General features: G+C 41.9%; 1 protein-coding gene across 1 annotated transcript; it reads right to left on the bottom strand.

The window, feature by feature from the left end:
* Nucleotides 1–6,128: 6,128 nt before the first annotated feature.
* rcn1 (reticulocalbin 1, EF-hand calcium binding domain) lies at nt 6,129–12,613 on the bottom strand. Its single transcript, XM_069174160.1, has 6 exons — nt 12,134–12,613; nt 11,086–11,279; nt 10,806–10,984; nt 8,400–8,460; nt 7,915–8,114; nt 6,129–7,457 (listed from the first exon to the last, which is right to left on the bottom strand). Exons 1-6 carry the CDS (start codon nt 12,352–12,354, stop codon nt 7,350–7,352), a joined length of 963 nt encoding a protein of 320 aa, XP_069030261.1. The 5' UTR covers nt 12,355–12,613; the 3' UTR covers nt 6,129–7,349.
* Between the last annotated feature and the right edge of the window lie 685 nt (nt 12,614–13,298).

Below are 13,298 nucleotides of genomic sequence, written 5' to 3'. Positions count from 1 at the left end.
CTTTCAAAGAAATACTGACCTCAACCCTACATTGTTCAATCTGTTTTCTTACATTCCACTATAAATGAGAAAGCTTCCCATTGGAGATTATGTGAGCATATAAAATTTCCAATAATACAGCAAATGTACTCACTCCCATCCTGCCAAACGTTACTCCCATTCTGAATGCATGAACACGCATACACGCACACACACTCGCACTCACATGCACACACGCCACCAGATGCCCCCTCAGCTGTACTGCTGGCTGTTTGCCTTCAAGGGGTGTCAGCGTGGGTAATCTCAGGTGACGTACACCTGGTAACGCACAGCCCAAGACATCTGTAGGACAGCAGGCCCGCTAGCTTCACAGCCTCCAGATCCACATACAACCCCCCAAAAAGGTTTCTTTTTGAATACAAGTGTGATCTAACCTATAACTGTCTTAATGAAAGCCAAGAAAAAAAAAACTTTATTCCATATATGCAAGTTTGAACCTTTATTTTTTCATGCTTTAGTGTTCTATTGAACAGTGAGTGTTTTCATTTACCTAATAGGGAAAGATACTATTTTTAAATATGTCATTCAGTAAAGTCCCAGGTGCATCCAACATCAGCATCCAGGTCCTGCTGTGATTCTTTGGGCTAAAAAGACATTATTTAACCCCCGGGAACTGGAAAGGTCAATGCATATGTAGTGCACAGAGGCCTCTATGAGCCCCAAGGGATTGTTAACAAGGTCAAGGCCCCAGAGAGGAAACTTAACGGGGTTACAAGGAGGCCCGTATGCAAAAACAATGCTGCACCAACAGGAGGCGCTGTCAGGGAATGTTCGGATGTTAAGTGAAGCATGTTCTCAGTTGTATTCCCAGACAGCATTCCCCCTCCCCTCGGGCTAGCTCTCTTGTGCAGAGCTGCTGCTTCACAGTCTGAGGGGCCTAGGGGTTCTTGGGGGTATTCCCCGTGGTATAGCAGGGAGCCTGAGGGGCTCCGGTGTGCAGGAGCTTTGGGAATGCAGAGGCCTTGGGGGCCTGGAGCTCAGATGGGGCCTAGAGGGTGAACTTTCTCACTCAGGGAGCAGAGATGGAGCAAATACAGAAAGACAGCGAGGGGAAAACACCTTGAGAGGAGTCTGTCAGATACGCAGGCAGCAGCCGGAAAGATCCCATGAGGGTACAAAGGCACAGAAACACAAACACAAGCCGTATGTATACTCTAACCCAAAACCAATATGTGGGCCAGCAAATAAAGGCAGATAGAGCCTTTTAAATATTCCCCTTTCTCCTCAAATACGGCATATTTCATCTTCGCCTCTTTTGTCCCTCCTGCTGTCCCCTCTATTCCACAGGAAGATATTAACTCCTAACAGGATTAGATGTGACTTTATCATGTGAGATACAAGATCATAAACCAACTAAAGCCCCCTGGGGAACAGTAGGATGGGAAAGGCCTCGTCTCCTCTCTCCTCCCCTCCATCCCAAAGGTATCCAGATGCTGGGACACGGGGAGAGAGAACCAGAGAAAGAGGGAGACAAATGTTGATAAATGGAGCGAGAGAGCCGTTTTGTCCAAAGACATCAAGTCTGTCTGGGATAGCATTGTCTCCACCCTAACTGTCATGAACTCCCAAACAACTCAACTATGTACAACTTTACCCGTCTTTCAAATAAAAGTTTCTCTCTGTGTATATCATGTAAGATATGCAGAAGCCTGTCAGAGTGGGTGGGCGACTGAAGCATCCATTTAAAAGCTGTTTGAAACTGATTTTGAGTCCTCCTGACCTCAGTCCAAAGGGCTCCCATTTCTCCAGAGGCACTTACAATTAGTTACCAAGTCACTGGGTTTATGGTTTCTAAATTGAAATGTATTGCTCTTTAAAGCCTTCTCTCTAATTGTGTAGTCATTAATGGTCGATTCCCTATCTACACTGTGTTGATGGGCACATAAAAACTCGTGATAGACGAGCACAAGTGTCGTTCTTAAAAAGAGAGACGAGGTTGATTATTGTTCCGTCTCACCGCCACTAGGAGGAGTAAAGTCCTATGATGGGAAAGAGGAGAGATGAGCACTTTGTCTGAGATCACATGAAAGATTGATAGATTTCTTCAAGCTTCATTGTCCAGAAGTAGAAACATGCAAGGCACTGAATTAGCCTACATTCACATGACATCCATATACAATCACACAACATGCATGAACACAGAGGGTCTGTGTATCATCATGGCAACATTTTAGAAATACTAAAGTCGAGGTAAGTTCAACCAGTGCAGCCTAAAAAGATTTTGACCACCAGATGGGAGGTGTCTACATTTTTTTTAGTTGTTTGGATTTTGCAAATGTATTTACTCACTAAACTCTGAAATTATATTTTCCATGAATTTTAATTTGTCATATAAATTCTGCTTCCTCCACACTCCCTTGAATAAGTCTGTTGGAAAAATCCTGACTACTTTTTTATCGGCCAAAATACAATCTCATTCAAACACGCTGAACCTTTAATTACTGGATAGACTAAACTATGTGATTTAAGTGTGACTGAGGATGATTTAATGTCTTAGTATTCATTATGATTGAAGGGTAGCAGTGTTCAGTAAAATGTCCTTTATTTCTGATGAGTTCTTCTAGATGGATGATTGTAAAAAAGATTTCATCTGTCAAGCCTGGGGCACAACACGCAGTTCTTTCTTTGTTTGCAAGAAGTTTTGTTCATGTCTGACAAACTCCGACAGTATTCTTTGTTGATATGATAAATAATATAACTAACAAACTAGAATCTGCCTGTCAGACACTCACCGTACACATGTTTATAACTGCATAATATGAAGTCACTTCAGGGTTGTAGAAAGTGGACATGACCTCAGAGTGATGATGATGATGATGGCTGCTGTGCATCATCTTTACACACAGTGTTTTCTTTATAAAGCTTCTATAAAGCTTATGTGCAGCTGAGAAGTAGCTGTGGTATGTCTAACTTTGGTTTGAACAGCAGTAATAGTAATGACAATGCTATTCTAAATGTTATATTCATTAAAGAAAAAAGTCTCGGTTCTCCTGAGGGCACTTACACCATGTATTTGGCCCATTCACTGCAGGGAAAGGAAAGCCTGAGCTGTCCCTTGAGCTGTCATGTTAAAGCATAACATCATACAGATATAAGATGTTTTGTCTTAATAGCTTAATAATGAACAAAGATTGTCCTTTTCTTTGCTGTTATGCATGTTATTATATAATGGGTAGAAAGCTTGTTATGAAAGCCTCAGCACAGGATGGGTCAGATGTCCCAAAGATCATTACAAACAACACCCTGGGCTATAAATCCCCAGGGTGGAAGGAACAAACACAAGAGATAAAAGACAAAGATGAGGGAGCGTAGATATACTCAGATGAAAAATAGGGCAGCATGACAGCATGAGAGTCAGAGAGGAGCAGGGGAGCTGAGGGGGGACTGGATGCTCTGTGCAGTTTGTTATTCAGGCTGTTTAATTGTAGCAGTCATCTTGGCTTTGCTGCTGTTAATTGCTGATATGGAACCAGAAGTGCACCATGAAAAAAAGCTATTTAAAGGGAGATTGTTGGTGGAGAAGACTCCAGTGAAAATTATACTGGACGGGGAAGGGGGCTCGTGGTAGTAGACATTAATATGCTTCAGTTTATGACCCTCCTCTCCCACTGTCCCCACCCTGATCTCACCCAGGGGGCTCATTATTATCAGAGGAGAGGGGTTGATCTACGCAGACACTCATATGAGAGCCGTCCGAAGGCATTACTGTGCACACACTCCCCCAGTGTGAATGATTAGGAACCTATCATAAACAGGAGGGGCAGACTGTTTAACAGGGCCGCGAGGCAGGTAACCCATGTGCCCCCATCTTGTTCAGGCAAACACACATTTGGTTCTTTTACATCTCTGTGCACCACTAATACTCATCCACCTTCACTCACACTGGCTGTGACACACAGATGCACTGTGACACATGACAAACCTCATACGCTATCAGGAGGAAGTACATTAAGGAACTTAATGTTTGAAGCCTCCCAATTATTCAAATGTACGAAGCAGGACTGACCCCACACTTTTTAGCAAGGCAATAGAGCAACTATTATATTCTCTGGTGGAGACCGAAAATAGCTACGCACAGGCAACACCTCCACTTTGAATATCCCTCAGACATGGAGCTTTTTGTCAGATAAACAAAGAAGGAATTCATCTGAAAGTAAATCTGTATTCTTGGATGAAATTGTACACGTGGATCCATGCCAGACTTTGGTAACCCATTTCTAAACATTTTTATAAAATAGCCACTGTTATTGTCATGTCACCCTCTTATGAAGTCATCTGAAGCTGGGAAATGTCAAGTAATTTGAATAAGAGTAAGATATATCAAACATGACCTAAATATTGGAAAAACAGCTCTCCTGACATTTTTGGCTTTTGGTCTGAGTGTGTTTGAGGAAGATCCTACATTACAACAGAATAGCACAGCCCACACATACATCGCCCTGTCCCTTGTTCCTAATGAGCTTTATCGCATTGGTCCCGCTTGACTTGTTTAGCTAACTGGCACACATATATCCATATGTTCCACATGAGCAAGCAGAGGGGACAGGCTGGGTGGCAGAGCTGCTTTCTCAGTTACATCTCAGAGTTTTACTTCAACAGCCAGCAGCAACAGCAAGTCAGATTAACTCCATCTCTACTGTGTGTGTGTGTGTGTGTGTGTGTGTGTGTGTGTGTGTGTGTATGTGTGTGTGTGTGTGTACTGCAATTAGTCATGAGAAGTGTTAACAGCATCCACTTGTTCCTGATATTCAATGAATCAAAAGCCAAATACACACTTGAATATTTGAATGGCCTTCACCATTAGCTGCCTGAAAGTGTAAGCACACACAACATGCATATATACAGTACATGCACTGGGACTCGCAACAAATGTTAGGGTGAAATACTAAAACAGGCAGAAATGAAAAGTCTGACAAAGAGCTAATTATTACAACTACTTAAAAAAGACTGTCCTTAACCAGTGAGCAGAATCGGAATGAGTGTGAGTATCAGCACCAGGAGTTTAAGAGAAAACTTGTGAGAAACTAGCACTGTCTAAAAGGGTGTTTAAAGTATCGTGCTGCAGGCTGGAGTTCAGTCGCCGTAGAGTTTACAGACAAGTGTTTACCTGTATCCATCTGTACTGGAACAGCAGGGACACAAGGAAAGTAGGACACTGCTTCATCCACACGAAAGTATTTTAACTGGTTTCTAGAGTGATGTATATTTAATTTGATGATTGTGTTGGATTTGTAAAAAAAACAGTGAGAGTGAGAATTCTGAAATTAAATGACAAGAGTTGCATTTAAGGGTCTACGCTGTTAATTTAACCGCACAGTACCGTGGTATTATACAGGATTCACGCGGGGGATGTAAATCTATTGGCTAAATAAATAGTTATACATATTGTGAGATTAGGAAAGCTTGATACCACTCTCATGTCTGTGTGGTAGACAAACCTACGCTGCTACCAGCTGGTTAGCTAAACTCAGAACAAAGAATGGAAATAGCTACTGTGCCCTGATAAAAAAAAAATATATATATCAGCCCTCTTAAAACCCACTGACACATTACATCTTCCTTGATTGATCTGTACACAAACAAAAGTGTAAAAACGACAAGTTGTGGTTAATGTGTGGTTGTGTCTGGCTACTTCTTGGCCAAGCAGAGTTACTTCCTGGAGTCCTGTCATTGCCGGGCAACCATGTGGAGGCTGCAAGGAGTGACCTTTGCACAGAGCCAGGCTGGCTGAGACTCTGTTTCCTGTGTTTGTGCTCACCTAATCTAACCGACTCTTGGCAGTAGCTTTATATTCTCTGAATTTTACATGTACTATTTCACACTTGTGGATTCATTTGTCACCACCCTTTAGTGCAATAAAGCAAATGCAACTTTGTCTCATAATTTCTGAACTCTCTGTCTTGACAGCTTTATATTGTAGCAAGAATCTGAAAAGTTTGTTTCTCTAAATGTTGAACTGTTCCTTTACACTGCCAATCTGAAGTTTGTCAGGTTTCATAAAAGAGCAACAGTTTCTATAAAAGCATTACATTTCCTCTAAGCATATTGCTGAGACTTTGCAGCTTTATACACAAAACACACAATACTTTTATTTTTTTTATTTGGACACAGTAAGTCAGCATGTGCAGTTTGTAATATGTTTGTGCCAATGTCATGTGGGGACTTTACAACTGAGGTTTGGGACACTGAAGTACGCACAAAAAAAAAGATGTAGGAGAGGAAAAGGTGTTTTGGCAATCTTTTTGACAAAGTTTGGATTCAAATTACAAGACCATGTAAACCTGCTGAAAGTTGCGTTGTTCAATGCACCTGTCAAAGAAACTATTAATTTAACAAAATATGTGGTAAAAAGACAAACTTCTCGTGTTAAAAAAAAACAAAACAGCTTGATATTTACAAAGTCAAGTGTAGTTGAAAAAAATTTGGTACATCTGATATGTCAGATGACCTTGGAGTGATGTAACAGGAAGCAAGAAGTCAAGTGAAAAGTGTTCACCATAATCAAAACATAATTAAATTAGTGTGTTGTAAACTGGAAAAGCGCAAACGTAACATCAGCAAAGGTGAAAAGATTGAACATGGAGCATAGCAATAAATACATTTCAAACTAAGTATGGAGAAAAAAAAAGTTGTTCACAGCCTACACTTAAACCAAACACGTGCAAAAACCATGCCGTTAAACATCAGTTCATTAACAGTTCGTAAAGCACTTAACTAATCAAACAAAGTCATTAGGGCAGGAAGACTGTAAACAAAGAAACATCATTTGTGTTTTCAGTTTGAACAAAATCTTGAGTTGAATACTGTATTCCTCTCAAAGCTAAAGTTCAGAAGATAAATAAATAAAATCAGAATGAATGTTCCGAGCTGTGGTTTCACATTGCTATCAAAATCTGTCCCCGTATCTGACGATTCTCAGTATTCAGCTTTGACAGGTTTCATTAAAGACTTTCTACAGGAATCTCTGAGGCAGCGAAGCCGGCGATGCGGCTGGAAGGCACCGTCGATGGGAAGTAAGTCCACTGGGTCTGGCTTTGCTCCTGAATGTCAGAAACAAAACCATCCATATGAAGACGACCCGTAGAGTTAGTGGTGGGGCCGACGCTTCTCCGTCCTCTCATTTACACATACAGTGTTGGTTTGAAACCCAACACACCAACTTCTGTTCCAGTTTTATGAGGAAAGGTGGAGTGGTGGCAGCTTTGGTGGGAGGAAGTGAGGAGGATCTGATTCCGTCTTCAAAGACCGAGGTGTTCAGCAACCCTCCTCTCTCACTCACACACACACACATTTGAAGCTGCACTGAGAGCTCAGAGCTCATCGTGGTTCCTGGTGAGGTCCTCTCCGTAGTTGGTGGCCTGGCTTCCAACGAACATGTTCCAGTTCTCCAGGATTTCATCTTTAGTCAAGATCTGATCCTGATCAGAGGAAACAAGAGAATTACAAGATAAGTAAACATAATTTGAACAAAATTTAAAAAAATATTGAAATATGAAAAAGATGAGGGTGATCTTATTTCAATCTATATAATCACATCTTTTGAGGCCTTCCACTAAGGCAGTGCTTGAAGAAAAAAAAGAAAAAACAGCCTCTTTGAACAATGAGGACACTTATTTATGCCTGTCAAGTGATCATGTGTAATCTTTTAGCCCACTCAGTTCTTCACCCTCACTCCCCTTAAAAATCAGCACCAAAAAAACAAACAACTAAAATGGCACAAGATGATAAAAGGTGAAAGTGAAGAATTCAAGTGAAAAGGGTAAACAGAGAAAAAGCAAGTTGAAATGAGTCATTATCAATGTGGACAAAACGTCACATAAACAAGGCAACATGGAACAGATTTCATAGCATGTTGATGCATCTGAAACAGCGTACCTTGTCCTGGTCAGACTCGTACACCAGATGTCTGGCCTCTGCCTGGGCGTGGTCGTAGTCTTGTGGCATAATCCATTGGCGGATCTCATCCTGGTCCATCTTTCCATCTTTGTTCAAGTCTCGGAAGTCAGAGAATTGTTCCCTCTCAGTCCTGACCCAGTCTGGTTCTGGGCCGCCGTCGTCATGAGCAAACATGTCCGCTTTAAAACACAAGAAAAGATGTTAGGAATTCAATGAAAAAATTTACAGTAAAACACAATTTACAAATAAAACACACTTCTATGACAAATAAACAAAACCTGAACAAAAATAGATGCGCGTTCAAATAAAAAGGTAAAAGGTAAATTAATGAAATGTAAAGGATTTTGTCATCAACACCTTGGCTAACAACAGCTATTGTGATAATATGCAACTGTACTGTAACTTTTCTATTTCATGTTTCTTTAAATTAGTTTAATCTCTTTGAATTCATTGCTTGAACTCACCAATATACTCGTCCTCGTCCACATGTCCATCGCTGTTCTTGTCAATGTCCTCCAGAGTTTCCTGCATTCACAGCCAGTTAATGATGTCATTGAAGAGTCAACAATGGTCAAACTTTCTCTCCTATAGCCTGAGGCGACATGTTTCTCTTTTATTACTCGGAGTGAATGTTTGAGGGCTGGCAGACTGACACAACAATTACAGGACGGCCAATGAGAGCCAAACCCTCTGCATTAAAAGACCATTCACACTTTTGAGCAAACCACTGAATGAAACACAAGTTGTTGTTTTTTTAAGTGTCACTAGATGGTTTTATCTCTCACATTCTGGATTCGACAGTGTAAGAATCTAACTACATGGTTACTTAAAGGGTTGCCGTGTGATCTGATCATTCGTTAACAACAACACATGTACTTGTAAAGTACCTGCAATACACCTGGGAATAACACGTGCACGCAGCTACATACATCCAGATCACTGATGCATCCTTTCCTGCAGGTGAGATGCCCTCTCTGAAGCCTGCTGAATGATTAATGGCCATGTAGCTACTGTAGTCTAATAGCGCACTAATAATAAACAGGAAGATCCTTCTATCCATTTCCCTGCTGCACCCACTTAACCTGCGCAGGGTCGCGTGTAAACAGGAGGAGATGTTCACCGTTGTCACGCTCTGTAAACATGGACAGCGTCAGAGATGTTCTGTATCTTCTATAAGGACGAGAGAGGGACATCACAGTCACCGTGAGCTACTCCAGGTCAAATATAACTTTAGGTTCAATAAGAGAAAATGTTGTCATAGTTTAATATGAAAATAGTATGTAATAAGGTTGGATGATAAACTAAATAGTGTTGCCACTAACTATAATTTTCAAAATCGATTAATCTGCTGATTATTTCTTCAATTCATTGTTTAACAGCCCAAAACCAAAGACATTCACTTTACTAACATGTTGAAATGTTTCACATGTTTGCTTTAAAGATGACTAAAACTTTCATTAATTCCTTTCATTTTCTGTCAATCAACAAATCTATTAATGGAAGAATGTTTTGAATCACTGACCAACCTAGCTTTAGTCTCATTGCAGTTTATAATAAATAAATGGCCTGAATAAATGTGGAGATGACTGTGGCAATGTTTACAATTTTACAGTCACACCCTACATATACCTGACAACAAGTTTGCCAGGTCTGTTCTTGTCAAAGAAATTGAAGCACAGCGATGGCTTGATAACGTGTGGTTCATGTTTGTTGACCTATCAAGAGTGAAAGAAAATATCTTTTCAACAGACATTCAATTATGTAAATCGATTACATGAAATAAGATTAAGTAAGTTTAAATAACTCGGTGTTGACTGAAATTTAATTTTTAAATATATATGTCTGCTTCATGTTGTATTATATTTGTGCTTCTGTTACATATTGCTTTTATTCCAGATCTTAAAATCTAAGAAAGGTTTCAGAAAACCTGTCAAAGCTGAATGCTGAGAATCGTCAGATACGGGGACAATTTGTTGGTGAGGAAGTCGGTGCTTTTTCACTTCTCCAGCCCCTGAGAGCAGGTCATTGCAACAGAAGCCGCTATCAGCAGGTAGAAATGCGAAACCGGACATTTAAACAGTGCGCTCCGTTATGTGAGTGAGTGTGTAGGTGCATTGTGGGCACTTTGCGAGATTACTTCATGTTCCTGCCTGAACCTGCACGACGAGCACCACTAGTTTTCTGTCCCACCAGCTAACAGTCGTGTCCTCTGTTAAGTCCTACAGTGTCTCCTTCTTCTGCTTCTCCTTTTACCGTGGTTGTGTTGAAGTTCTGCATCATGGGAGTACAATAGCTTTGGGGAGTGTAATCTGTGACTGTTGTGTTACCTTCACCCAGATTCACCACAATCAGTGAAGACGCCTCTGGCTGAACTGTTCTTTGGTAACAATTCAGCAACATCATAAAAATGAGAGATTAATAATTAACTCTGTCAAATGGGTAGTACAATTTTTATGAACACAGCAGCATAGTGCATCACTGCTGCTAACATTTGCCACGCCAACGTTCCACGAAGCCAAATTTATATTTAAAGATTGAGTCCTAAATGGGACAGACGGATCGTCCCACTGGACCTGCTCCAAAAAATATAGAAACTCAATCATTTCCGGGCCAAGTTAAAATTTCATTAGGGAGGTATCCAAATGTAGCACAATGATTTAAGTGGGGAGAGTGGAACAGAAACTTAAATCTGTTCCTGTAATTGAATAATATTTCTTATCAGAGACAAATTACAGAACCTTAACTTGAGGGGATGTCATTTTCTCCTAGTCTGACGGTGCATTCAGCAACGCCCTCTACAAAAACTCAACAAACTAATGTGCCTTACTGCCTGATCATACTTAATTACCATGTGGTTTCTGTGGGCTTACCAGAATCACAATATCCTTCATGTGTTCAAACTCCTCGGGGTGGAGGAAAGCTGTGAACTCTTCTCTGTCTGCTGCCTGGTCCGTGTTCAGATCAGCTGCTCTAAACCTCCGCTCGTCACGAGGAAGCATCTTCTTAAAGCTGAACTGGTCTATGGCATCTTCAAACTCCTCCGGGTTGGCTGAGAGGGAGCATTTAAATCAGGTTATTACTGATTACTGTGATTCAAAAAAAAAATTCAAAAATAAATGAAAGTGTGGGTAAAAACAAGTGATCCCCTACCAAGGTAGTATCCGTATGTGGCTTGCTTGTACTCGTCCCATGAAATCTTGTTGTCATTGTTCAGGTCGTAATCAGTCCACACCTTGCCTACATTCTCATATACGTAACGTTTCTGGACACGTTTTATCCAAGCCTTGAGTTCAGCTGTAGTGATGAAGCCGTCTCCGTTGCTGTCTATTCGGTCCACGATTTTACTGTATAGCAAAGGACAAGGGACAGAGATTAGTAATATTAACAGTAAAATATATATTTTCACAGAGGCGTGAACGACAAGTCAAGTCTTTGTGCTGCATCGACCTTCAACCCATCGATAAATTGTCAAAAAACTCTACCGAACATCAAGCAGAATAAAAAAAACAAAAAAAACACTAGATAAATATTTGGCTGTAGTATTTTTACTACAAGGGATGTGGCTTCAAGTAGGAGGAGCTGGCAAACCCAATTTAGTAAAAACTGCAGTGTGGCTGTGGTGTGTATTCTTAGACCCTGTTGCCACGTTGTGATGTTACAGGGTTCCTCCCACTCACAGCACCACAGGAAGGACTTCTCTTTACCAACGTGGGTCACAAGGTGCCAACTTGTCACCAAAGCAGTGGCAAGAAAACACTTTTTAGTCCATGAAGAGGCCCACTGACAGAAGCTCGTTGGGCATCAAGTGGATCCAACAGCAGTGTGTGACGGAAGCACTGCACGGAGACTGATCTCCTGCGATGCAACTTCACTCAAAACTTCATCGCCCACAAATGATTCATTAATGAAGATTCATAATTAAGATTGCCGCCACGCAATTAACTCCACAGGAGTGTGAGAAAAGAGTCGGTGGCGCAATAATGCACAGATTCGATGGCATGCACGTGTGCGCATGTTGTTAAATTTGTATGTCTTTAGCCTGAACAGTTACACGCAACACACTCGAGCAGCAGAAGTGTGCGTGATTTACAAAAACGCAAGCCGAACCCAGCGTGCGACAATAACACAGTCAATCACTACTATGTTTTCCAGAATCACAATCGGCTCGTGTGTCAGAGGGATGAGGGTCTTTCCTTACCCGAGCCTGTCCTTGCTCTCCTCGGGGGTGAGCTGATCAAATGTTTTGGCCTCCTCTTTGCCCAGAAAGGCCTCATGGTCGTACTGGAAGCTCCTATTGTCTTCGTGGGCTTGCCTGCTCAGCTCTGGGTCATGATGAACTCTCTCTTTCCGTAACGTTGGCTTTGCGTGCACCACGACAGCGCACAGGAGCGCAGCAAACACCAATCTGAAGCCGGCCATCAGTCTCGGTTCTCTGTGTCCGAACAGGCCTGCAACACCACAATAAGCACAACAAGCAAGCGGCTGTGTCGCCACTCTCACTGCTACACACGGACCTTTCTTCCTCTCTTCAGCGCCGGTGTACAGCAATGTAGCAACGAGCGTCCGGCAACAACCAAACCTGCAAAGAAGAGCACCTGCGCCTGGTGACAAGTCCACTAACACACACCTACAGCCCTCACTGACACGAATCCCGATTCCGATCCCCTTTTCCTGGGAAAGGGATGCAACCAAACTAGAACTTCCTGCCGCCTTACGCACAGCCAATCACAGCCTCCGTTTTTAGCCTGGCCCTGCCTCGTCCAATGAGACGGTCCCTGCCATTGGTCCACAGGAAGTCGGTAACTGGAGAGGAATTCAGGCGCCACGTTGCAAGCAGACAACCAAACCGAGCTGTGGAGTCAGTGTGAAACCAGTGAGAAATGGGGGTTGGTTGGTTGGGGGGGGGGAGTACGGTTTCAACCAAAGTGTTTCACTTTCACAAGCGTGTTCCTGCTCAGCACGCGCTGACAGGTATGTGGATGTACACGTGATAAATACTATTCAGGCCCCCATTGTCCAACATATTCACCTCACCCACAGTTATTTCTCTGCTTCTGCTTACTGAAAATCTTCCAACTGGGACCCAGAAAAACCCGAGAAGGTGATCCAGTCAGGTCTGTGCACATGTTTAGTCACTCTTTGTGTTTAAAGCTGAAGCTCCTTAGATAAAATGAAGTGAATAGTCGCCTAATATATACAACTACAACACACATGTACTATTTACTCTGGATCCAGACCCACTATGCTGCACACGCACCTTGCACCACGTTTCTTTGCTGTTTCCCTACTACATAGTCTGAGAGTGTGGCTTTTATAAATGTTTTAAACTTTGAGGCTCACAACCTGCTTAGTTGATGCCTCAA

Source organism: Embiotoca jacksoni, unplaced genomic scaffold (genome assembly GCF_022577435.1).
Source record: "Embiotoca jacksoni isolate LCO1_2020_lvr unplaced genomic scaffold, fEmbJac1.0.p SCAF_6, whole genome shotgun sequence".
Taxonomy (NCBI): domain Eukaryota; kingdom Metazoa; phylum Chordata; class Actinopteri; family Embiotocidae; genus Embiotoca; species Embiotoca jacksoni.
The sequence above is the reverse complement of the archived record's forward strand: the minus strand, read 5'-3'. Positions and strand labels throughout refer to the sequence as shown.

What these genes read in the sequence shown, in the direction of transcription:
- rcn1 (XM_069174160.1), bottom strand. Translation starts at nt 12,354, where the DNA reads ATGGCCGGCTTCAGATTGGTGTTTGCTGCGCTCCTGTGCGCTGTCGTG. An exon ending in CACATACGGATACTACCTTG is followed by an intron (nt 10,985 to 11,085) that starts GTAGGGGATCAC and finishes GCTCCCTCTCAG; the next exon opens with CCAACCCGGAGGAGTTTGAA. An exon ending in TGAAGGATATTGTGATTCTG is followed by an intron (nt 8,461 to 10,805) that starts GTAAGCCCACAG and finishes CTGTGAATGCAG; the next exon opens with GAAACTCTGGAGGACATTGA.